Source organism: Odocoileus virginianus, chromosome 31 (genome assembly GCF_023699985.2).
Source record: "Odocoileus virginianus isolate 20LAN1187 ecotype Illinois chromosome 31, Ovbor_1.2, whole genome shotgun sequence".
NCBI lineage: Eukaryota > Metazoa > Chordata > Mammalia > Artiodactyla > Cervidae > Odocoileus > Odocoileus virginianus.
Window position 1 is genome coordinate 10,724,884 of NC_069704.1, and position 24,167 is coordinate 10,749,050.

At 41.4% G+C, this 24,167-nt stretch overlaps 1 protein-coding gene across 4 annotated transcripts in view; it reads left to right on the forward strand.

The window, feature by feature from the left end:
- SUSD1 (sushi domain containing 1) overlaps window positions 1-24,167 on the forward strand; it is a 133,842-nt gene that overhangs the window by 30,228 nt on the left and 79,447 nt on the right. For 3 of the 4 annotated variants that reach the window (XM_070459285.1, XM_070459282.1, XM_070459283.1), the window contains exons 5-6: window positions 568-747; window positions 18,513-18,692. In XM_070459285.1, the coding sequence (XP_070315386.1) occupies window positions 568-747; window positions 18,513-18,692 (360 nt within the window). The remainder of the gene's footprint in view (window positions 1-567; window positions 748-18,512; window positions 18,693-24,167) is intronic. The other variant, XM_070459284.1, reaches the window with a different exon arrangement.

Here is a 24,167-nt window from a genome sequence, read left to right on the forward strand (position 1 = left end):
AAGTTACCAAGGAAGTCATAAAGGCTTATATATTTTAGGATATTGTGCGAAACGAAATTAATACTTTGTTGGGCTAGGCTTATCTTCGTTGTTGTTTAGTCCCTAAGTCATGTCTGACTTTTTTGCGAATCCGTTGACTAGCCCACCAGTCTCCTGTCCTTGGCATTTCCTAGGCAAGAATACTGGAGTGGGTTACCATTTCCTTCTTCAGGGGATCTTCCCGACTCAGGGATCGAACTCACGTCTCCTGCATTGGCTGGTGTGTTCTTTACCCCTGAGTCGCCAGGGAAGCCCATAGGCTTATCTTTAGTTAGTGTAAATTAGTGAGAGTTGATTGCCAGATCCTTTCAGCTTTGTGCTGTTACTTGTGGAAGACCAGACGATTGAATAGAGACACTCATTGGAAACGTGCCCGGAAGTCTTGTAGAAATGAGTCAGTCTATTTTAAAATATGACTCGAGTGTGTATGTATGAGGGAAGAAAGGATAAAGTAAAGATGGAAAGAGATTATGTATTTTGAAAATACACGTTTATATAGTAACAAGTTTGACATTAATTTATTTTCAGAAATAGACTGTGGGACTCCTCCTGAGATTCCAGGTGGCTATATCATAGGAAATTATACCTCTAGGCTTGGCAGTCAGGTTCATTATGCTTGCAAAGAAGGATTCTTCAGTGACTCAGAAGATACAGTTTCAAGCTGCACAGCTGTGGGCACGTGGGAGTCCCTCAAATTAAATTGCCAAGGTAAGTTTTTCAAAGGTCCAGCTTCCCAGCTTATAGCATCTGGAGACTGTTTTTCTATTTCTCTCTAAATCTCTTTTTGGGATAATGAATGAATGAAATAAATCCAATAATTTCCCATTGTTTCTGCTAGGTTTTCAGTTGATTCTCTTGGTATTTAAAGGAATAATATTGTCTGCTAATGATGATAATTCCATCTTTCATTTTGCCATGTTTATAATAGTCATGTTTTTCTCTTAACTGACCACTCAGCTAGTGTGTTCAGAGCAAAAGTTTAATTAGTAGTATTGACATTGAATTTTCTTTCCTTATTCCTTATTTCCTTATTCCTGACTTATGCAAGTGGTTTGAGTATTTCATTATCATTCATGATTTTGGCTTTCTGATGTTACTGACATCTAGTTATGTTTTTATGTACAGTGATAGAGTGCTATGTGCTGAGTTCTGTTCTGAGCACTCATTCAGTCCTTACAATATCCCTATGAATGTGTACTATTATTATTGCACTTTACAGATGGAAAAACTGAGGCATGAAAAAGTTAAGTAATTTGTTTGAGGTTATCGAACTAGTGATAGAGCTGAAATTTGAACTCAAAATTCTGGTTTCTGAGGTTGTATGCTTAATCATTCTTGTATACTCCTGTTTTTGTGATGGTGTTGGCTTCTGGTTTGTTTTCTACTTTTGTCTTTTCATCATTTTACCAGTTTTTGGCTATATATACATGATATTGAGGAAGTATTCATCTATTTCCATTTTACTGGGATTTGTATTATTTTTATCATGTCTTTTAAGCATGTATTAAGGTGATCATGTATACTTTTCTCCTTTTAACCAGTTATATGTTGGTTTATATTATTAAATTTCCTAATAATGATCAATACTAGTTGCTGGAATGGATTCTTCTGGGTCTTTGGTGTTTTATTCTTTCAGTCTGGATTATATTTGCTAAATTGTGTCTAAAAGTCTTGCATTGATATTCATAAGTAAGATTGGTCTATTTTCTTTTCTATGTTATCTTTGGTGATATAGTTATTAATGTTATTCTAAATTTTGAGAAAATAAAGTGAAAGCATTTCCTTCTTTCTGTATTCTCTGGAATACAATAAACAGGATTTTTGAACATTTCACCTGGAAAACCATCTGGATGTGGCACTTGGGAAGAGGTGGTCCTTGGGATATTAAAAAAAATGAATAATTACTGGTCCTGTTTAAGTTTCCTATTCTTTTTGATATTCATTTTGGTAATTTACATGTTCTTAAAAAAGTCATCAATTTCAAATTTATTTGCAGAGAGAAGGGTAAGGCACTCACTTACTTTACACTCACTTTTTGTAGTTATATGTGTTTATAATACTGAAATATTGGAGACAGTTTCAAATGTCTATTGATAAAGAAATTAGTCAAATCGTAGCATATACATGAAATGGAATATTCTGTAGCTAATATGTGGAAAAGAATGTTTACTGACATAGGTCTATTAACAGTATATTACTGAATTACAAACTATGTGAATAATATGCCCTTAATTTTGAAAAATTTCGTATATACATGTTTATGAAAAAGTTCAGAAAGTATACATTAAAACATTAACGGTGCAGAGGAATCCCCTGGTGATCCAGTGGTCAGGACTCTGCACTTCCTCTGCAGGGGGCGCGGGTTCGGTCCCTGGTGGGCAAACCAGGCTCCTATATTCCATGCTGCCGTGTTTAGTCGCTCAGTCCTGTCTGACTCTTTGCAACCCCATGGACTGTAGCCCTCCAGCCTCCTCTATCCTTGGGGATTCTCCAGGCAAGAATACTGGAGTGGGTTGCCATGCCGTCCTCCAGAGGATCTTCCCCACCCAGGGATCAAACCCCGGTCTCCCACATTGCAGGCGAATTCTTTACTGTCTGAGTCACCAGCGACGCCCCCCTGCATGCCATAGGGTGCAGCCAAAACAAAACAAACCCTGAAAATGTTATTGAAGGAATTTCTTTTTTTTACGTAAGTATTAGACAAATTAACAAAGTTGTTTCCATTTTGGAAAAAAGAAAATAAAGTAATTTTCATGGAATTTATTGTGTAGCTGAGAAACCTCAGTGCTGGGCTTGCCTAAGTTAATCCTTTAGATATTCTGATTTGTGATTGAGGCTCTAATCGCATTCTGATAATTGTCATCCTGGGGGTTAAGAAATTCTAAAAGTACATTTTAGTTCTCACATTGTCTTTCTGTGGATCAATTAAAATACAGAACTGAGATTAAAATGTGCCATAATGCATGTCAAAGAACTCCCTAGAGATTTATGTAAGAAGCTTCATATAAGACAATTCGTGTTACTTTGAAAATCAGTCGTCATCCAGATTATTGAACTGAGAATGTAGAAAGTTAATTTAGAGAAGAGTGCTTGTTCCATTCCCCAAAGAACTGTCACTTAGCAGGTCTTCATTTCTTTCTTCCCTCCGGTAATAACTGTTCCCCGTGCTTGCTGACACCCTCCCCCGTGTCACCACATGGCCACTGGCTTCTCCCTGCTGTGCCTTCTCTCTGAGCTTACTCCTTCGTATTTATCCTTCTTCAGTCTTCTTTGGGGCTCCAGAATCTGGGCCCTGTGCCAGCCGGCGCTGTATTTTTAGTTGAGCGTTATGAAGCCACAGGAGTTGGGAATTCCAGTGAAAACACTAGCAAACTGTGAACTTGGTTGCTGAAGAGCAGGTACTTAGGAAAGGAGCAGCTGCGTGGTCCAGATGGCAGCGTGTGAGTCTGATGACGGGCTTCCTCCCCCAGAGAAGGTACAGTTGGCAGATCCGGTTGTTTGCCTTCTCCCAATTACTGGAGGCGCTGCTGCTGCTTTGGTGAGGGGGGATGGAGGGGGGGCCGTGACATAAGTTCCCCGTTCAAGCAGGCCTCGGAAGTGGATGATGGAAGGGAAGATGACATCTTCCAAAATAGGTAAGAAGTTGTGGAAACATCCATCACACATTTCCAGCATCTCTCTGCAGAAGACAATCTCTAGCTTGCCTTTCCTTTGTTGTTGTTCAATTTCTAAGTCGTGTCAGACTCTTTGCCACCCCGTGGACTGCAGCACGCCAGGCTTCCCTGTCTTTCACTGTCTCCCAGAGTTTGCTAAATTCATGTCCATCGAGTTGGTGATGCTATCCAACCACTTCATCCTCTATTGCCCCCTTCTCCTCTTGACCTCCATCTTTCCCAGCATCAGGGTCTTTTCCAGTGAGTCGGCTCTTCACATCAGGTGGCCAAGGTATTGGAGCTTCAGCTTCAGCATCAGTCTTATATGAATAATATGCCCTTAATTTTGAAAAATTTCATATATACATATGTTTATGAAAAAGTTCAGAAAGCTATACATTAAAACATTAACGGTGCAGAGGAATTCCCTGGTGATCCAGTGGTTAGGACTCTGCTCTTCCACTGCAGGGGGCAAATATTCAGGGTTGATTTCCCTTAGGATTGACTGATTTGCTCTCCTTGCTGTCCGGGGAATTTTCAAGAGTCTTCTCAGCACCACATTCCTACAGTATCAATTCTTCGGTGCTCAGCCTTCTTTCTGGTCCAACTCTCACACCTGTACACGACTACTGGTAACTGAACAGACCTTCATTGGCAAAGTGATGTCTCTGCTTTTTAATAGGATGTCTAGGTTCATCATAGCTTTTATTTTGCTATTCTTATTTTTTTTTTCATTTTCAGAAAAGGTGCCAGTTGTGACAGCTTAAAGAATTTGAGTTTTAAAAAATTCAGCCAAGCCAGGAGCAAGATAAGAGAGTCACTTTAACCATTAGTTAAGTAATTTAATCATTAGCAACAACTCCAGAGTCCAGATCTGATACTACACTTGATAGATCCTGTGACTAGGCAAGTCTGGAATCTGGAAGGAGAAAAACCAGGTACACCACAAGTTATTCTATAAGAGTGAATTCCTACGTATCATGTAAGAAAAATGGGTAAAAACTTGGAGAGTTCAGATGGAGAGATGGGGTGGGTCAAGGGAGAGTTGGCATTTGCATTCTTCCGTTTGGGTGGTTTGCTTCCTGTGCAAGCATCTAGTGACAGTGGTTAGCAGTGTAGGTGACCAGCTGAGGGTTCTGGGACCATCCAGGTTTGTTCCCATCCTTTCTGGGGCCTTATCTTCCTTTCAGGCTGGGAGTTCTCACCAGAGGGTGTCTGGTTCTGAATAGTCCCTTAAGAATCCACTTCTATGTTTGCTTTTTCTTGCTTAAAACCCCTCTAAAAACAGTGAAATGGCCACTGCACCTAGAGTAAGATCCTAACTCCTAACCATGGGTTTTAAAAAAATATATTTATTTAATTTGTCTACTTGGCTATATGGGTTCTTAGTTGTGGCATGCAGGATCTAGTTCCCTGACTGGGGCTCGAACCCAGGCCTCCTGTACTGGGAGCGCAGAGTCTTAGCCTCTGGGCCACCAGGGTAGTTCCATAACCATGGATTTTGAAGCCAACATGGCCCTGGTCCTTTTGTCTGTACAGGTTATGTCTCCCAATATTCTCTCCCAACCAGTATGTCTCTTATCAGCTTCAAGGCCCTTTCTCTTTACTTGAAATAATTGCCAATCTGCTTTAAAAAATTGTTATTGTGGTAAACCACACATGATATAAAGTTCACCATTTTAGCCGTTTATAAGCCATTTATAAATATACAGTTCAGTGGCATTAAGTGCATTCACAGTGCTGTGCAACCATCACTGCTGTCCATTTGCATCATCCAGAACAGAAACTCTACACCCATTTAAGAAGAACCGCCCCCCCATCCCTTCTCTCTCTTCTACTTTCTGTCCCTGTGAATTTGTATTATAGTTACCTCATATGTGTGGACTCATGCAATACTTGTCTTTTTATGTCTGGCTTATTTGACTTAACATAATATTTTCAAGGTTCATCCATGTTACAGCATGTATAAAACTTTATTCATTTTTTTCCCTTTTAGTTTCATTGAGATGTAATCAACATGCATCACTGTATAAATTTAAGGTGTGCAGTATAATGACTTGACTTACATATACCATATCATGAAATGATTATCACTGTGAATTTAGTGCCCATTCATTGTCACATACAGATACAACATTAAAAAAAAATAGAAAATGAGGGGAATTCCCTGGTGGTCCAGTGGTTAGGACCCTGCACTTCCACTGCAGGAGGCCCACATTTGATCTCTCGTCAGAAAACTGAGATCTCACAGGTCAGCTAAATAAATACATAAAAGCTACACACTGGATATTTCCATGAAAAAAAAAACACAGAAAAATGGTAGTTTTTCCCTTGTGATGAGAACTTTTAGGATTTACTTTAAACAATTTTCATATGCAATGTATAACAGTGTCAATTTATCACTTTGTACATTTCATCCCAAGTACTTATTTATTTTATAATTGGGAGTTTGTACCTTTCGAAGAATGTCATTCCTTTTTCAGGCTGAATAATTTTCTATTGTGCATATACGTCACATTTTATTTCTTCATTCATCTGTTGAGGGAGGCTATGTACATTTTGCACAGCAAGCTCCTTTTCATCTTTCAAGTTTCAGCTAAGTGTCATCTCTGACGTCCTCTTGCTTAGGATGTAAGTGTGTTGTTTATTATTATGTTTACGGGACAGAGTGATGAAAAATCAGTCTGGGGGGACATCAAACATACATCTTTTTCAGTATTCTCCGGCTCCTGGCACAGTGCCTGGAATACCTAAGGCCTGTGGAAGCACCTCAAACCTCCCCCGAAAGGTGGCAGGGATGATGGCAGGCATAGCGGAATTGGCTTCTGAACTGCGTCGCAGCTTATCCTGTGGCTGAGCCTCGCTGAAACCCTGGTCTCCTCTTTTCCTGATTCCACAGCTTCTTACTCTGTCTTCTGCACTTTCTTGCTTGCTTCTCACCTGGTGTGACATCTCTATGCTTTGATAACCCATAAACAAGGCTCTGGGGCTGACTCTTGGTTTCCCCATCCCCACACGTGTGGCCCTCCAGGATGCATGGCACAACTCTGTGGGCTGATTGCAGAGGCAGAGTTTCTTCCTGGAGTCGGTTAACAAAGGTGGGACATGGTTTCTCAAGTCTACTCACAGCAGAGCCAGAGCTTGAAGGTTTACAAGGTTTTCCTTAAACACTGCTTTGTTTGCTTTTTCGAAATGCCTTCTGATGTGGGTACTGTTTTTTTTTTTTTTTAGTGAAAGTCGCTCAGTCATGCCTGACTCTTTGCGACCCCATGGACTATAAGCCCATGGTCCATTGAATTCTCCAGGCCAGAATACTGGAGTGGGTAGCCTTTCCCTGCTCCAGGGGATCTTCCTAACCCAGGGATTGAACCCAGCTCTCCCACATTGTAGGCAGATTCTTTACCAGCTGAACCATTAGGGAACTAGTTTGGCTTTATTTCCCATTTCATAAATATTCCATTTATGACTAATAATGGGTATCATTTCCCATTAAGAACCAGAGCAAGGAAGTGACTTACCTTATGTCACCAGCTTAGATACCAAGTTGAAAACCCAAAGCACCTTTCCAGAAGGCAAATTTCATATAGAAGCAAGCCTTAGTGAGCCCTGGAGCTGGGAGGCAATGGTGAAAGACTGGAGGGCTCTAGAAGGAGAGGGACACTGGGGCAAACTTACCTTCCTACCCAGTGTGGTCTTGAACCCACCCAGAGGGATGTGTATTGTTGCTGAGTCAACTCTTCATCTTTTAAGATTTTCTTCGTGGAGCCCAATCTCATCTACACAGTTGGGGAGGGTTTGAAAAAGCTTTGGCATAAGTTGGGATACAAATGAGTGCATTCAGGGGAGGGGTGGCGAACAGGTTTCATTGCACTGCTGTCTCTGAATTTTTAGTAGTGTGTGAGTATTCTGGGACCACACCCAGATTTAGCAGGGAAGAGTGCTGAGATCAACCCCCTGGGGAAGGGAGGAGGGCATGGTCGCACACTTATTTTGTGTTTAGCATCTGTGTTCCAGGTGATGGGAGTTTTTGCTCCTTTGAAACTGATTTTCTGGCCCCTCACTACATACTGATCTCTTTTTTTTTTTTAATTTATTTTTTTTTAAAAGTAGAGTTTGTCACTCAGTCGTGTCCGACTCTGCGATCTCATGGACTGTAGCCTGCCAGGCTCCTCTGTCCATGGAAGTCTCCAGACAAGAATATGGAGTGGGTAGCCATCCCCTCCTCCAAGGGATCTTCCCAACCCAGGGATCGAACCCAGGGATCGAACCCAGGTCTCCCACATTGCAGGCGGATTCTTGACTGATTCACCAGGGAAGCCAATTTTTAAAAAATCTATTTAAATTAAAAAATTAATTAAAAAATTAATTAATTTATGACTGGGTCTTCATTGCTGCCTGCAGGCTTTCTCTAGTTGCAGCGAGCAGGAGTTATTCTTTATTGCGGTGCCAGGCTTCCCATTGAGGTGGCTTCTTTTGTTGCAGAGCCTAGGCTCTAGGGTGCGCGGGCTTCAGTATTTGTGGCGCATGGGCTCAGTAGGTGCAGCTCGAGGGCTCTAGAGCACAGGTTCAATAGTTGTGGCACACAGGCTTGGCCGCCTCACAGCACGTGGAATCTTTCCGGACCAAGGATGGAACCCGTGTCCCCTGCGTTGGCAGGTGGACTCTCAACCACTGCATCACCAAGGAAGTCTCCATACTGATCTTTGAAAACTGTCTTGACTTACTGGTTGCTTGCAACAGATCTCTTGTCTGATCCTTTTGCCAAGTAAATGCCATTAAACATATCACTACAAATGTTTGGCATCACTTGAGTGTGCAAAATGAATGATGACATTGGTTATAAGACTCAGGGTGCTGAAACATGAACTCTATAATCAGAAAGTCTTGTGTGAGTTTTGGCTGAGCTGCTCAGTGATTCCATCACCACCTCTAAACTTCTCCAAACTCCAGTTGCCTTCTGTTGAAGGGGGAGAAATTGTTGTCACCCTAGAGTTATTATTAAGTTTTAATGAGATAATGATTAAAAGTGTTTGACATTGTGCTTGATGCAGAGTAGCTCCTGGGTAAGTGTTTGGCATCAGAATATGAGAGTCATAATCTAGACAGGAGTGGCTGCTAATTTTTCTAACAAAAATTCTAGGTCTTTCTAAAACATCCTACCATAAAATGGGAAGGTCTAAAATTTTTTAGCTTTCACTTTATTTATTTGTTTTTGATTCATGTGTTCTGTTTACAGCTAGAACAGTTTTAGTGTTATTTCTTGAAAAAAGGTTGTTATACAGCTCAAAGCGTCAGAAACCATTTCACCTCTATAAATGGAAGATCTCTATAAGAAATATACTGACAAACTTTTTCATTTTCCTTCCAGCGCTCACGCTTTTACCTACCCTATCACCTCCTCTGATGTTTCTGAAGTGTTCAGATTCTACCTGTTTCCATATTAGACACTATTTGTTGACAATAAGTGTTTTTATGAGAAATGGAAAATTTTCTTTTCCCTCCAAATGGTCTGTGGATACGATCTGAAGGAAAAGTATTGAGGTTAAAGTTCATGGGAGACTTCAGAATACAAAATCCACTAAAAAGTAATTCTTTTTTTTCTACCGTCTTAAGGTCAAGTAGACTTTTTGGTACTAATGAGTTCAGTGACAGCACTTCATAAGCTGCTTATAATAATGTGCTTCATGGAATTATGTAACCCTCCCATTTCCCTTGGATGATTGTGGTATGATTTTCTGAATTCAAGTTGTCTCATATTGCAATGTTAGGATTTCAACCCCATCATCAAATATGTATGTAATTTAATGCCCAAGTGATCCTGAATTAACTATATTTGGCCAAATTCAGAACATGTCATAAAGTGTGTGAAACTTTGTCATAAGGCTACATTTATATTTCTTTTTTTTTTTTTTTTTTTTTTTTTTTTTTTTTTTCACTTTCTTTTTTTTTTTTTTTTTTTTGTTGGAGGCTAATTATTTACAACATTGCAGTGGTTTTTGTCATACATTGAAATGAATTAGCCATGGATTTACATGTATTCCCCATCCCGGTCCCCCCTCCCACCTCCCTCTCCACCCCATCCCTCTGGGTCTTCCCAGTGCACCAGGCCTGAGCACTTGTCTCATGCATCCAACCTGGGCTGGTGATCTGTTTCACCCTAGATATACATGTTTCGATGCTGTTCTCTTGAAATATCCCGCCCTCGCCTTCTCCCACAGAGTCCACAAGTCTGTTCTATACATCTGAGTCTCTTTTTTCTTTTTTTGCACATAAGGTTATCGTTACCATCTTTCTAGATTCCATATATATGTGTTAGTATACTGTAATGGTCTTTATCTTTCTGGCTTACTTCGCTCTGTATAATGGGTTCCAGTTTCACCCATCTCATTAGAACTGATTCAAATGAATTCTTTTTGATGGCTGAGTAATATTCCATGGTGTATATGTACCACAGCTTCCTCATCCATTCGTCTGCTGATGGGCATCTAGGTTGCTTCCATGACCTGGCTATTATAAACAGTGCTGCGATGAACATTGGGGTGCACGTGTCTCTTTCAGATCTGGTTTCCTCAGTGTGTATGCCTAGAAGTGGTATTGCTGGGTCATATGGCAGATCTATTTCCAGCTTTTTAAGGAATCTCCACACTGTTTTCCATAGTGGCTGTACTAATTTGCATTCCCACCAACAGTGTAAGAGGGTTCCCTTTTCTCCACACCCTCTCCAGCATTTATTGCTTGTAGACTTTTGGATAGCAGCCATCCTGACTGGTGTATAATGGTACCTCATTGTGGTTTTGATTTGCATTTCTCTGATAATGAGTGATGTTGAGCATCTTTTCATGTGTTTTTTTGCCATCCATATGTCTTCCTTGGAGAAATGTCTGTTTAGTTCTTTGGCCCATTTTTACATTTATATTTCTTACATATAAACTTCACCAGTGTTCTGGTTCAAGACAGTGGAGTGTGCTCACCTCCTCCTGAGAGAGCAGTAAAATCAGAGCTAACTGATGATAACTGTTAACAGGAAGATGCTGGAACCCACTAAACTTCACCATAATTAATGCTCATAATAATATTAATAGCTCACATGACTATAGGGGATATTCTAAATATATAGGATACAGACATAGCTCACAAAGAACTTACTGTTAAGAGGGGAAGAGAACATTTTTTACAAATGAAGAATATAGGTGTAAGTGCTGAATTATCTGATCTAGAGCATGAATGTAGTGTAGACTCTGGCATTCACCTCCCTAGACTGTTTGGGCCCTTACAACCTGTCATGTTACACTAATTTCCAGGTGTTATAAAGCTTCTGATTTGATACTGCGTGCTGCGTGCTTAGTTGCTCAGTCATGTCTGGGTCTTTGCTACCGACTGTAGCCCATAAATGGAGAAGGCAATGGCACCCCACTCCAGTACTCTTGCCTGGAAAATCCCATGGACTTAGGAGCCTGGTGGGCTGCAGTCCATGGGGTCGCTAAGAGTCAGACTTGACTGAGCGCCTTCACTTTCACTTTTCACTTTTATGCATTGGAGAAGGAAATGGCAACCCACTCCAGTGCTCTTGCCTGGAGAATCCCAGGGATGGGGTCGCACAGAGTCGGACACGACTGAAGTGACTTAGCAGCAGCAGTAGCCCACACAGCTAGAGTCCATGGATTCCCCAGGCAAGAACACTGCAGTGGGTTGCCATGCTCTCCTCCAGGGGATCTTCCCACCCAGGGATCGAATTCCTGACAGTCTCCTGCATTGGTAGGCAGGTTCTTTACCTCTATGCCACCTGGCAAGTCCCTGATTTGATACTCAGGCACAGTAAGGGACTTATTATTGTTGGGTAAACGTGAAAATTGACTTGAATGTGATTTTCTTTCATTTTCATCCATGTAGCTGCCCTTTTGCTAGAGTTTTTCATTTAGTAGTTTATTTTTCTGGGAAGAAGAAAGATTTATTTTTCTGGGAAGAAAAAAGTAAAAAAGGTTTTTCTTTTTTGGGGGGTCAATATTAATAAGTAGAATAGGTCAATCATTGGTTCCCTCAGCATTTGGCAAGATGTCTGCCTCAATTTGTGGACATTATTGGTCATTTTTTTTTTCCTTTCTCAGCCTGGTGTTCATTGGTATCTAAAACAGTCTTAAATTAAGCCTTATATTACACTGTTATTTCTATCATCAATCACATTATTTGCTGATGTGTATAATAAGCAACAGTCATTGCTGATACAGTAAGTTGTTGATTAGATGCCATAAATTGCCTATACCTTTCATCAAACAAATTTCCTTCTGGAACATTTTCTTGGGTAGAATATTAAAGGTAACAGGGTGGATAAGCATTTTTACCTTCAAGATATGAAACAGAGTTACAATATCAATGTGATCTTTGAAACCGGCATAACACGTTTTCCCCAAGGAGACCTATTTTGAAGTTGATTATTTGAATAAAATCACGGATAATAGGATACTAAGGAAAAATTCCCAGCCATGTTCATAATTAGATGACTGTGTTCCTGATGCAGATTCAAAATAATTACCCAGAGATATGTGTTCTTTAATGAACACCCCTATGCATATGCAACACAAAATTTGTGCAGCTTTTTTTTTCCTTTGGATGTTAACTGTTTTTAAATGGTTTCTTTCCTTGTAATAGTGCTAGTTTTATTATCAATTGTAACTTCTGTTGGATTGATTTTTGAATATGTCTTAATTGGGGCCACTGGCTTTCTTGGGTCCCATTTGGCCTGAGTAGAAGTGGCCACCATCTCAGCATGATGCAAATATCTATGATGGGCTTATGTTCCAGATGAGACCTGGGCCAGGCCCAGGGCTAAATATCAATACCAAGAAAGCTTCAGGGCAAGTACAGTGGCAGGGGAAATCCATTTCCAGCCACTCTCTTGCTATGGTTAAGTTCTTGGAGACAAGATGGGGGCAGAGGAAATTGTCGTAGAACCAGTCTGGACTGATTTAAATGCTTTTTCATGCGAAGTTTTCTCCTGAGGTTTTGGTTAACCTATAAAGTCAGCGCCTAGAATGAACCCTTTCAGTGTGAGGCTGCCTGGATCGAATGAACCTGGACTTCAGGATCACAAAAACCGTGGTTTGAATACTGGCTCTGTCTTTTAATAGTGAAGTAACTTTTGAATGTGACTTAACCTCTTTGGACCTCCAGTTTTGTATCTGTAACTTACGTGAGAATAAGACATTTACCTTGCAGTAGGGTTTTCCATGAAACATGAATAAGATTGTGTATATGGAAGAGACTACCTTATGTTTAGTTGGATTTTGGTGCTTGCTATTTTAAAATTAAAATTATTAAAATTTTTGATTAAAATTATTGCAGTTTAAAAAGCATTCCCAGAATTCACTGTTACAAGAGTGATATTAGCTTTTGTGGGCCTTTTTCTCAGCTTTCATCTACTTGGTGTTTGATAGGTGTGAGTTACTTCTGTTAGGTAAAAAAATATAGAGGCGATGTGCTCCCGTCTTGTTAGCGGTACTTAGAATTTACTAATGTGTGTTTCCTTCCTCAGGGGCTCTGGTCATATCAAAGTAACATTTAGAAAAAGATTTCTTTTTTTATTTTTGGCTGTGCTGAGCCTTCGTTCTGTGCTCGGGCTTTCTCTAGTTGTGGAGAGCAGGGGCTGCTCTCAGCTGCAGTGCTGGGCTTCTCTTGCTGTGGAGCGTGGGCTCTAGGGTGTGGGGGCTTCGGGAGTTGTGGCACATGGGCTTAGTTGCCCCAAGGCATGTGGAATCTTAGTTCCCGTATCAGGTATCGAACCCATGTCTCCTGCATTGACAGGAGGATTCTTAACCACTGGACTACAAAGGAAGCCCTAAAGTAATACTTATTGCATCTTGAACAATGATGAAGTAGTAGTAAGCTACCAATGAGCAACTATTTATTATTTACTATGTAAAACATACAAATGTAAGTAGGCGTTGTGAAGATGCAAGAGATTGTTAAGATAAAGCTTCTGTCCTTTAGGAACTGTTCATGTATTTGGGAAGACATAGTCATTAAAAGAACCCCACTAAATCCTCAAGCAGGAAATAAAGGTCAAATGAACAGGATAAATAATTATCCTTTTAAAAAATTATTTATTTAGTATATTTTTGGCTGTGCTGGGTCTTTGTTGTGGGCCTATAGGCTTTCTCTAGTTGCAGCAAGCAAAGGCTACTCTCTAGCTCTGGTGCCCTGGCTTCTCACTGCTGTGATTCTCTTGTGGAGCATGGGCTCTAGGGCCCTTGGGCTTCAGAAATTGCTCTTGGAGAACTCAGGAGTTGAGACATGCAGGCTCTCGAGCACAGGCTTAGTAATTGTAGCACACAGGCTTAGTTGCCCCATGACATGTGGGATCTTAGTTCCTGGACTGGGGGATTAAACCCGTGTCCCCTGCATTGGCAGATGAATTCTTAATCACTGGACCACCAAGGAAGATCCAGATAAATAATTATCCTTGTTTCTACTTCTTTCCTCACTCTCACATCCAATCTGTCACCAAGAATCTTGTTTTGCTTCCTGTATATGTCTGGAATCCATCCCATTTTCTCATCTCCATCATCACCTTTCAGGTGCATCTAAGACCTCATTCTCTCTCTGTTGGACTTTTTTTTTCTTAATTTTTTTTCATTTATTTTTATTAGTTGGAGGCTAATTACTTTACAATATTGTAGTGGTTTTGGCCATACATTGACATGAATCAGCCATGGATTTACATGTGTTCCCCATCCTGATCCCCCCTCCCACCTCCCTCCCCATCCCATCTCTCTGGGTCTTCCAGTGCACCAGCCCTGAGCACTTGTCTCATGCATCCAACCTGGGCTGGCGATCTGTTTCACACTTGATAATATACATGTTTCAATGCTATTCTCTCAGATCATCCTGCTTTCGCCTTCTCCCACAGAGTCCAAAAGTGTGTTCTATACATCTGTGTCTCTTTTTCTGTCTTGCATATAGGGTTATCGTTACCATCTTTCTAAATTCCATATATATGTGTTAGTATACTGTATTGGTCTTTATCTTTTTGGCTTACTTCACTCTGTATAATGGGCTCCAGTTTTATCCATCTCATTAGAACTGATTCAAATGAATTCTTTTTAATGGCTGAGTAATATTCCATTGTGTATATGTACCATAGCTTCCTCATCCATTCATCTGCTGATGGGCATCTAGGTTGCTTCCATGTCCTGGCAATTATAAACAGTGCTGCGATGAACATTGAAGTGTCTCTTTCACTTCTGGTTTCCTCGGTGTGTATGCCCAGAAGTGGGATTGCTGGGTCATAGACCCTGCCCCACCTCTCCTTTTATTCCTGTTCTCCCATCTGTTCTCTACCCAACAGTCAAAATGGTCTTTTAGAAGTCCAAGTTAGATTATCTCATTCCCTTGCTCAAAACCCTCGCATGGCGCTCAGCTGCTTTTTCATAAGCTCCGAGCCCTTTCCTAAGGCTTGCAAGGCCCTTCCCTAAGGCCCTCTGTGATCGTCTCTGCTCTTCTCTGCACCGTCATCTCATGCCCCTTCTCCTTGCTGACTGTGTCCCAGCCAACAGGCTGCCTTTCCCTTTCTGGAACACATCAAGAACTCTCTCACCTCAGGGTCTTTGCGTTGGCTATTTCGCTTGATTGAAATGTTCTTCCTCTGGTCCTGAACATGCCAGGCTCATTCTCATCCTTCAGGTCCTAACTCAGCTACCTCTTTAGAGAGCTCAAATCATTCCTGACCACGCTATGTAAAAAGTTTTTCCCATCCTATCACATTATCTTTCCTCCTACTTAACTTTTACCACAATCTGCAATTACCTTGTTGGTTTTTTTTTTTTTTTTTTTGTCTAATTATTCCCTCCCTGAGTTCTCTGAGGGGAGTGATCTTATCCATTTTGTTCACTGTTGTAGTGTATAGCATACTGTCTCACATATACTAGGTGCTCAATAAATAAATGACTAAGTGAGTGAATGAACACAGGCCATGAAAGCTCAGAGGAAGAAGGGATCCCTCTATTAGTCATGGAGCAGTTTCTTCATTGGGAAGGATTTTGCTAGATTAGATTTGAGGGAGGAAGCATGTAATTTGAGTAGAGAGAAAGTGAGCAAGGTGAAAGGTGATAGAATGGGGCATATACTGTAGATTTTCAAAGATGGAGCTGCTCTTGAGAAGCAGTGGTTATAGGAATCTGATGGATGTGGATTTGGCTTCTAACTGTCACACGATTACCTATGTGACTTTGGATGTTTTATTTAACCATGTTAAGTCACTTTACCTGTAAAGTGGGGGAAATAATCTCTGCTATGGAGGGTTACTGTGAAGTAGTAATGTTAGATACTTGAGGCCCATTTGGGATGCGTGTGATATCAAGGGGTAGCCATTCATACCACTGTTTAATTTAGGTTCTCACCTGTGAGTGTGCATACGGATCAGATTTGCAGCTTTGTAGAAATGTGGATACCAAGAACCCAACAAACTACTACTGGTTCAGAAGAGTTGGCTCTGGGTGATGGTGGGCGGTGTGTGTGTGTGTGTGTGTGTGTGAAAGAGAGAGACACTCCATTGTGTGATTTTTTTCAAAAGCTCCCTAGGTGATTCAGACTGTATAGCTGTTGTTTAGAACCATGTGTTTAATCCTCTCTAAATATCTCTTGCCAAGGAACTGTCCAACTTGAATAGCTCTGAGATGGGAAGTCACAGAGTTGGGTCCAAATTGCCTGTTCCTGGGCATCTACCTGAGTCCTAGAGACCAAGCTATTGATTTCTTATCTATTAATATCAGTTAAAAAAGAATCTCGTAGTCTCAACTGAAGCCACCATGCCTTCCATTATTCTTGGTCATGTCCAAGATGAAAGTCAATTTAATTTTTTTCTATACTTTTATACCTTTAGTATATATATGCTGTGCTCAGTTGCTAAGTCCTGTCCATGAGATTTTCCAGTCAAGAACACTGGAGTGGGTTGCCATGGCCTCCTCTGGGGATCTTCCTGACCCAGGGATCGAACCCATGTCTCCTGCATCTCCTGCATTGGCAAGCAGATTCTTTATCACTGTCCCCCTTGAAAGTCCTTAGTATCTATGCCTTTCCCCTAATCCAGAGGTCTGGTTATCAGATTCCCTCCCAAACCTCTCCAATGTGCAGTTTAGAATTACAGCTTCAAGATCGATGAAAGAAAGTGAAAGTTAGTCGCCCAGTCATGTCCGACTCTTTGCAGTCCCATGAACTGCAGCCTGCTAGGCTTCTCTGTCTATGGAATTCTCCGGGCAAGAGCAGTGGAGTGGGTTGCCAATTCCTTCTTCAGGGTGTCTTCCCGACCCAGGGATTGAACCTGGGTCTCTTGCATTGCAGGCAGATTCTTTACCATTTGAGCCACCAGGGAAGCCCATGCTGCTGCTGCTGCTAAGTCGCTTCGGTCGTGTTCGACTCTGTGCGACTCCACAGACGCCAGCCCACCAGGCTCCAGTCCCTGGGCTTCTCCAGGCAAGAGTACTAGAGTGGGTCGCGACTGCCTTCTCCGAGGGAAGCCCATAGACCTACATAAATCTATACCCTCAATTTATTCACTGATGATCCCTCTAATTTCCTGCTGTAACTGAACCCTGTCTTGAACTGACTGTTTTAGATGTCAGCAGTGGCTGGGCAGTCTTAGGAAACAGTAACCATCTGTTCAGTTGGTTGCTCATGTATGCACAAATATACTCACATTGTTTGGGGCCAGTATACAGGCTGAAAGATCTGATGTTGGAAAGATATGCTGAGGGCCAAGAGGTCTTGTGTCGGGCCAACATGTACGAGAAGGGAACAAATCTCTGTGGGCAAACATGGGAATTGAGAGGTGGTCAGGGTTGGAGGCTTTATTTAATGACCACCTCATTCTGGTCGCATAACTGCTCAGAATTTGTATCTGCACTGACCAGAGACTGACTCTTTACTGTTCAGTCTATCGAGCTCTACGTCACACCTAAATGATTATGGAGACTTATCTGTACGCCCTGCTTGTTTCATCCTCGTGTTTCTTGTAAAGGCCCATCTTTCTGTTTTCTTTCGGTATTTATTCTGATTCACTTTTGTTATTGGGTTGAAGTTATTTTTGAATTTTTTCCAAGAAAAGGTACACATATAGATTTTTTAAGAATTGTAAAATACTTGAAAGTGACTCTTTTATTCTTCTATGAGGTGGAGTTTGGCTGGGTCTAAAATGGCACTGTCATAATCCTTGTCCTTCAGATTGCTCTGTGTAAGTTTTCCAATGTCTTCTAGTAGTCAGAGTTTCAGAGGAGAAATTTCATATTCATTTTATAAATCCAGGATTGTCTCCCTCTATGTTGCTGACTTTTTCCCTTTGAAAGGTGCATCTATATTGAATGTTAATTAACATTCCCCGTTAATTTCCTTTAAAAAGTTCAGAGATTTTGTATGTATTTTGTTTACTCTTCAGTTGGCAAAAAAAAACTACAGTTATATTATTATGTACTCAAGAGTTAATGACCTGAAGATACACAGTAAAAGACAGCAGAAAAATCTTAGTATTTAAAAGAACCCTGAGATGGATTCTTTCATTGGCCAAGGAGTTCTCTATAGTATAAATAATCTCATAATTAGAATGTTTTTTATATATACATGTTCGTAAATTTCATTAAGCTCAGAGAACTCTATTTTCTTTACTTCTGAACAGTCTTATTTTAAGTATCTGCAGTTGAATTATTTGGTGGGGTTAATGTCTCTCCTTATCCCAGATGGATGGACTCTATCGTTGTTGAATGTTTATTTCTAAAAGGTGAATTATGGGATGGAAGTCATGGGTGGTAACAAACGCCGTCCTACTTCTGATTGCAGAGATCGACTGCGGCCACCCTCCAGAAGTGCAGCACGCGGTCCTAGAGGGGGGCCACAGCTCCAGACTGGGCAGTGTGGCTCACTATGTCTGTCTGGAGGGCTTTGAGAGCCCCGGAGGAAAGATCACTTCCGTTTGCACAGAGAAGGGCACCTGGAGAGCGAGTGCTTCGTCCTGCTCAGGTATAACCCCGCTCTGTAGGGCTCCTGTCTCCTAGAGGTAAATCGCCAGCAGGAGTGTGGAACCTGGAGCCTTTGATTGCTCGCTCTGCGTACTGTACCTAGCCATGCCATTTGCTCCAGCGGGCACTTGGATTCAGGTTTGTCAGCCAAACCCTGAAGATTTAAAGGGTGGATTGGGAAAATAATTTGGATAGAAAACATTAAGCATCTGTCTTTTGCAACTCACCTTAAATCACAGTGACTCCTATCTCTTCTGCTTGGTTGGCTGAGAGACTTTTCCCTATGAACCATTTTCACAGGGGGGCTTACTTGAAAGTCCTAATTAAGCACATGTTGACAGCTTTTCAGAGAAAAGGTGGTGTCATGTATAGCGAGGTTTTTAATGTTTATTTTTAATTGTGGTAAAATATGCACAACATAAAATCTACCATTTTAACGCTTTTTTGGTGTTAACTATTTCCACATTTTGCAACCAGTCTTCAGAACTTTTTCATCTTGAAAAACCATTAAAGAGTAACTCCCTATTTTCCCACTCCCCACAGCTTCTGGTACCATCATTCTACTTTCTGTTTGTATGAGTTTGGCTAATTGACCTCACATAAGCGAAACCATTAGTATTTATCCTTCCATGGTACTCCAGGTTTATCCATGTTGTTGCCAATGGTGGTGTTTCCTTTTTTTTTTCTGGCTGAATGGTAATATTCTGCTGTGTTTATATACGCATTATGCTTATCCATTCATCTGTTGATGGACAGTTGTGCTACTTCTACCTTTTAATTATTGTGACTAATGCCTCTCTGAGCACGGGCTTACAAATATCTCTTTGAGACCTTGATTTGAATTCTTTTGGTTGTACCTGCTGTGCTAAGTCGCTTCGGTTGTGTCTGACTCTTTACGACCTGCTGTGTCCATGGGATTCTCCAGGTAAAAATATTGAAGTGGGTTGCCATGCCCTCTTCCAGGGGCTCTTCCCAACCCAGGGATCAAACCTGCATCTCTTTTGTCTCCTGCTTTGGGAGGCGGGTTCTTTACCATTAGCGCCACCTGGGAAGCCCACAATTCTTTTGGATATATTCCCTCAAATGGGATTACCTGCGAAAAGGAGTTTTGAGACTTCAGTTCAAATTCTAGCAGTCCCCTGTGTTAGCTGTGTGTCATCAAGTAAGGCATTATTCTCTTAGAGCCTCAGTTTCCTAGTCTGTAAGAGGGGGGAAATATAGCCTGTTTTTCCTACTTCAAATAGTTGTCAAGAGAGAATCAAATGAGATAATCTACAGGGAACATTTCAAAATTTAAACCACTGTGCACATATTAGGTCTTTTACTGAAATTATTAGCCTGACTTAAAGCAGATCCTCTCATGAGTCAGAAGTGTAGACTTCCACATGCTTTATTTCACCTTGGCCTCCAATAAACAGGGTGCGGAAAGTCAGTGATTCTTAGGCTTGTGATAGTTGGCCCAGGGTGTGACAAATTATTGTCACCTAGTCTTGAATGGTGACAACAATTTGTGTCACCCTGGGCCAACTATCACAAGTCTAAGAATTTTGAATGGGGATTCCTTGGTGGCTCAGACGGTAAAGCGTCTGCCCGCAATATGGGAGACCCGGGTTCAATCCCTGGGTCGGGAAGATCCCCTGGAGAAGGACATGGCAACCCACTCCAGGACTCTTGCCTAGAAAATTTCATGGATGGAAGAGCCTGATGGGCTACAGTCCATGGGGTCGCAAAGAGTCAGACACGACTGAGTGACTTCACTTCACTTCAGTCTTGAATGACTGGTAATTTGTTTCTAGATGTTGACTAGCTTGTCTCTGAAGACAGATTTCTGAAGAGTGAAATCCCAAGGTAGCTTTGGTTTGGGTCTCTGGTTTGACTTGCAGTGGAATTATGGCAGAGTGTCTTCAGTTCAGTTCAGTTCAGTTGCTCAGTCGTGTCCGACTCTTTGTGACCCCATGGACCGCAGCACACCAGGCCTCCCTGTCCATCACCAACTCCAAAAGTTTACCTAAACTCATGTCCATTGAGTCGGTGATGCCATCCAACCATCTCATCCTCTGTCGTCCCCTTCTCCTCCTGCTTTCACTCTTTCCCAGCATCAGGGTCTTTTCATTGAGTCAGCTCTTCGCATCAGGTGGCCAAAGTATTGGAGTTTCAGCTTCAACATCAGTCCTTCCAATGAATACTCAGGACTGATTTCCTTTAGGATGGACTGGTTGGATCTCCTTGCAGTCCAAGGGACTCTCAAGAGTCTTCTTCAACACCACAGTTCAAAAGCATCAGTTATTCAGCGCTCAGCTTTCTTTATAGTCCAACTCTCACATCCATATATGACTACTGGAACAACCATAGCCTTGACTAGACAGACCTTTGTTGGCAAAGTAATGTCTCTGCTTGGGTCTTGTCAATCTAAGTTTTCTAAAGGAAAGTCTAGGATGAGCAAATATAACACATGGACTGCACGTTATTATTTGTCCCTAGAGGAAGAGTTTATGACCATTTGTGGGACTGGGATTTGAAGAAATCTATCAATTCATTCAATAGATATTTATTTAGCATACATTGTGTGTGGGGTACTTTGCTGGACACTATCTTTTTGGAATTTACAGGGCAATGGAGTAAAGAGACTTTTCTCCAAAGAAATGCACATACAAATATACATTTAATGTTGAAACCCTTGGGTAAAGAACCCTGGAGAAGATGAAGAACTCAGTCCTGTTGCTGAAACCATGTCTGCCATGCATTTTCCACGTTTAGTTATCTCTGTCACCACTGCAGCAGGATGTAGGTTAGAGACTGCAGTAATAGCACTAATGAGGGGTAGACTTGGATGAGAACCCAGAGATCTAAATCAGCCTTCTCTTAGGTCCCATTGACTGTCCAGCTTGCACAGAGAAGCAAGGGCAGACCTGTAACTTACACCAAGGACTCCAGAATCCCCATCTTCATCATGGAGACACTGAGAAGAGAATGCCATTTCAAACCAGACTGATTGTCTTCCCAAACAATAACTGCCTCTCCAACAGCACCTCTAAGTTATTTGAAGGAAATGAGGCAGCTGCCTCGTGGGTTGCTGAATTCAACATCTGGGGAGGTGGTCTTGGGCCAGAGTTACCTGCAGAGTCACTGGGTCTGAGAGCTGGGCATAGCTTCAGGACCCTTAGCCATTTTCTTCATGGCTCAAGCTGCTTGTGCCCCCACCATTCAGAATTCAGTGGGAGCACTAGGATTAGTCACTCCCTGAAAAACCAGTGGATCTGCATGGGGCATAGTAAGCTATTAATTAGCTGATGCTTGTAGAGCACTTTGAAGAACAAACATGTTATGTAACTGCTAATTATAATTACCGACCTCAGCCTGCCACCTTTCACAATGTCTGTGGCTCCAGCTGCAGCTGTTTCCATGGGCTTATGCAAGCTTTGATTTAAGAAGAGAAAAGGCATTCTCCCCGAGAGCTGTGATCTTTCTCTGAGGAGGCCTCTATGCCCTCAATCAAGATTGGCAGCTAAATTCAATTTCCGCAGATAAAGGGGGCGATTTACATGCTGATTAATTCATGGCACAGTGCACATGGTGGGTAGGTAGGAGACGGTTCTGGAACTGGAGGGAGAGATGCTGATTACCACGGCTCTTGCTCAGCTGCCCCTCCTTCCTTCTTTTTCCTATTTTTCACCCGTTTCTTCCTACCGCCCCCTTCTGCCTTACCTCTTTCTGTGCATTTTGTATTTACCCTCCTCAAAAATCACTTTTTCCCAATTTTTTCTACTTTTCTGCCTAACCTGTGAATCCCCTCTACCCTGGTTCCTCTGTTTCCATTCTGTTTACCCCTCTTTTTATACTTGAATATTTAATTCCAAATTGGATGGAATAATTTCTCTTCATTTTATTTGTGTTTTTCTTAGTTAAAAATAGTTTTGAAGTCCCTATTTATTTGGATTAGTAGCTTAGAAACACATATATTTAAAAATTTTATTGACGTATAGTTGATTTACAATGTTGTGTTGATTTCTGCTGTATAGCAAAGTGATTCAGTTAGAACGGTATACATTTTGAATGGAGTATGACCTCTGGCAAGGTGGTGGGACTCTTTTTTAAGGCCAGTTTAGACTGGAAACTCCAGACAGCCGAGAATTAGTCATTTATGTTGGTGTCTGGAAAAACCCCAGGTGGAAGCTTGATGTTCAGTGAGTCGGCTTACTTCAAGATCAAAGAGACTGATTCATTCTTGATAAGACTGTCCCTGGCTTTCATTCTGCACAGGTCATTTGGCTTTTTATGTTTAGAATCTGAGTTAATAATTATGAAGTTGATGCTCACTCACTGCTCTTAGAAGAGCAGCATCTCTATTGAAACGCAGACCGTTTGACTGCTGGGAGCCTCTCTGAGTCCCTCATCCGACTCAGGCACCAGAGTCCAAATGCCTCCAGGCCTCCTGTTAGCTTCTGCTCCTTCTATTTTTTATTTTATTTTTTGCTGTTTTTGATGCTGCTTTTCAGCCCAGTGAGTGCTCACTTGCAGCTCGAACATATTTCAGATAGAAGAGAAAGGTCAGCCGGAATAAATGTGCACACATGCAAATAGCCACATGCCTGGAATTTGTTTATGTACATAATGTTTAGACCATCAAGCATGATAGCTGCCATTGATCACACACCAGCTTAGACACCCACGGTTCTGCCAGGAGCCTTGATGCTTGATTTCATTGTGTCCTCAGAAAAACCTGGTGAAATAAGTATTGATATTTTCATTTCATAAGTGAGTAATCTGAGGCTCATAAAAGTGAAACAACTTTCACAGGGTCATTCAGTGACTAGTAAATGGCGGAGACAGGATTTGAACTTAGGTCTTTAAGCCTGAGATCTGTCTCCTACCAGTTTCCTAAGGTTGAACTATTTGTAGATCACTCTGACAGAGTTTGTCAGAAGAAAAGTATTCGTTATTTAATATTTCTTTAAACAACTTAGTTTTAAAACTTAAATTTGTAGTTTAAATTTATTGACCAAGACACTTTGTAATATATGTGATAGCCTGAATTTGATGTTAATACATCATTTTTTTTCAAAAGTCAATACCAGGCGAGCCTATAAAAATGTATTCAGGTGCCGGCAAAAATCATCCTAAAGTGTATAAAGCATTTTAGAAAAGCACTGCTCTAAGTCATGCTGCTTCTGCCTATTTTATGCAAAACCCTAAAGACTTAAAGGGCTTCCCAGGTGGCACTAGTGGTAAAGAGCTGGCCTGCCAGTGCAGAAGATATAGAGACACGGGTTCCATCCCTGGGTCAGGAAGATTCCCTTGAGGAGGAATGGCAGCCCATTCCAGTATTCTTGCCTGGAGAATCCCATGGATAGAGCAGCCTGGCGTGCTACAGTCCATAGCGTTGCAAAGTCAGACACGACTGAAGTGACTTAGCATGCACAGACTAAAAACAAAAAGGAAACATAGCAGAACTCTTATAACCAAACATGATTTGTTT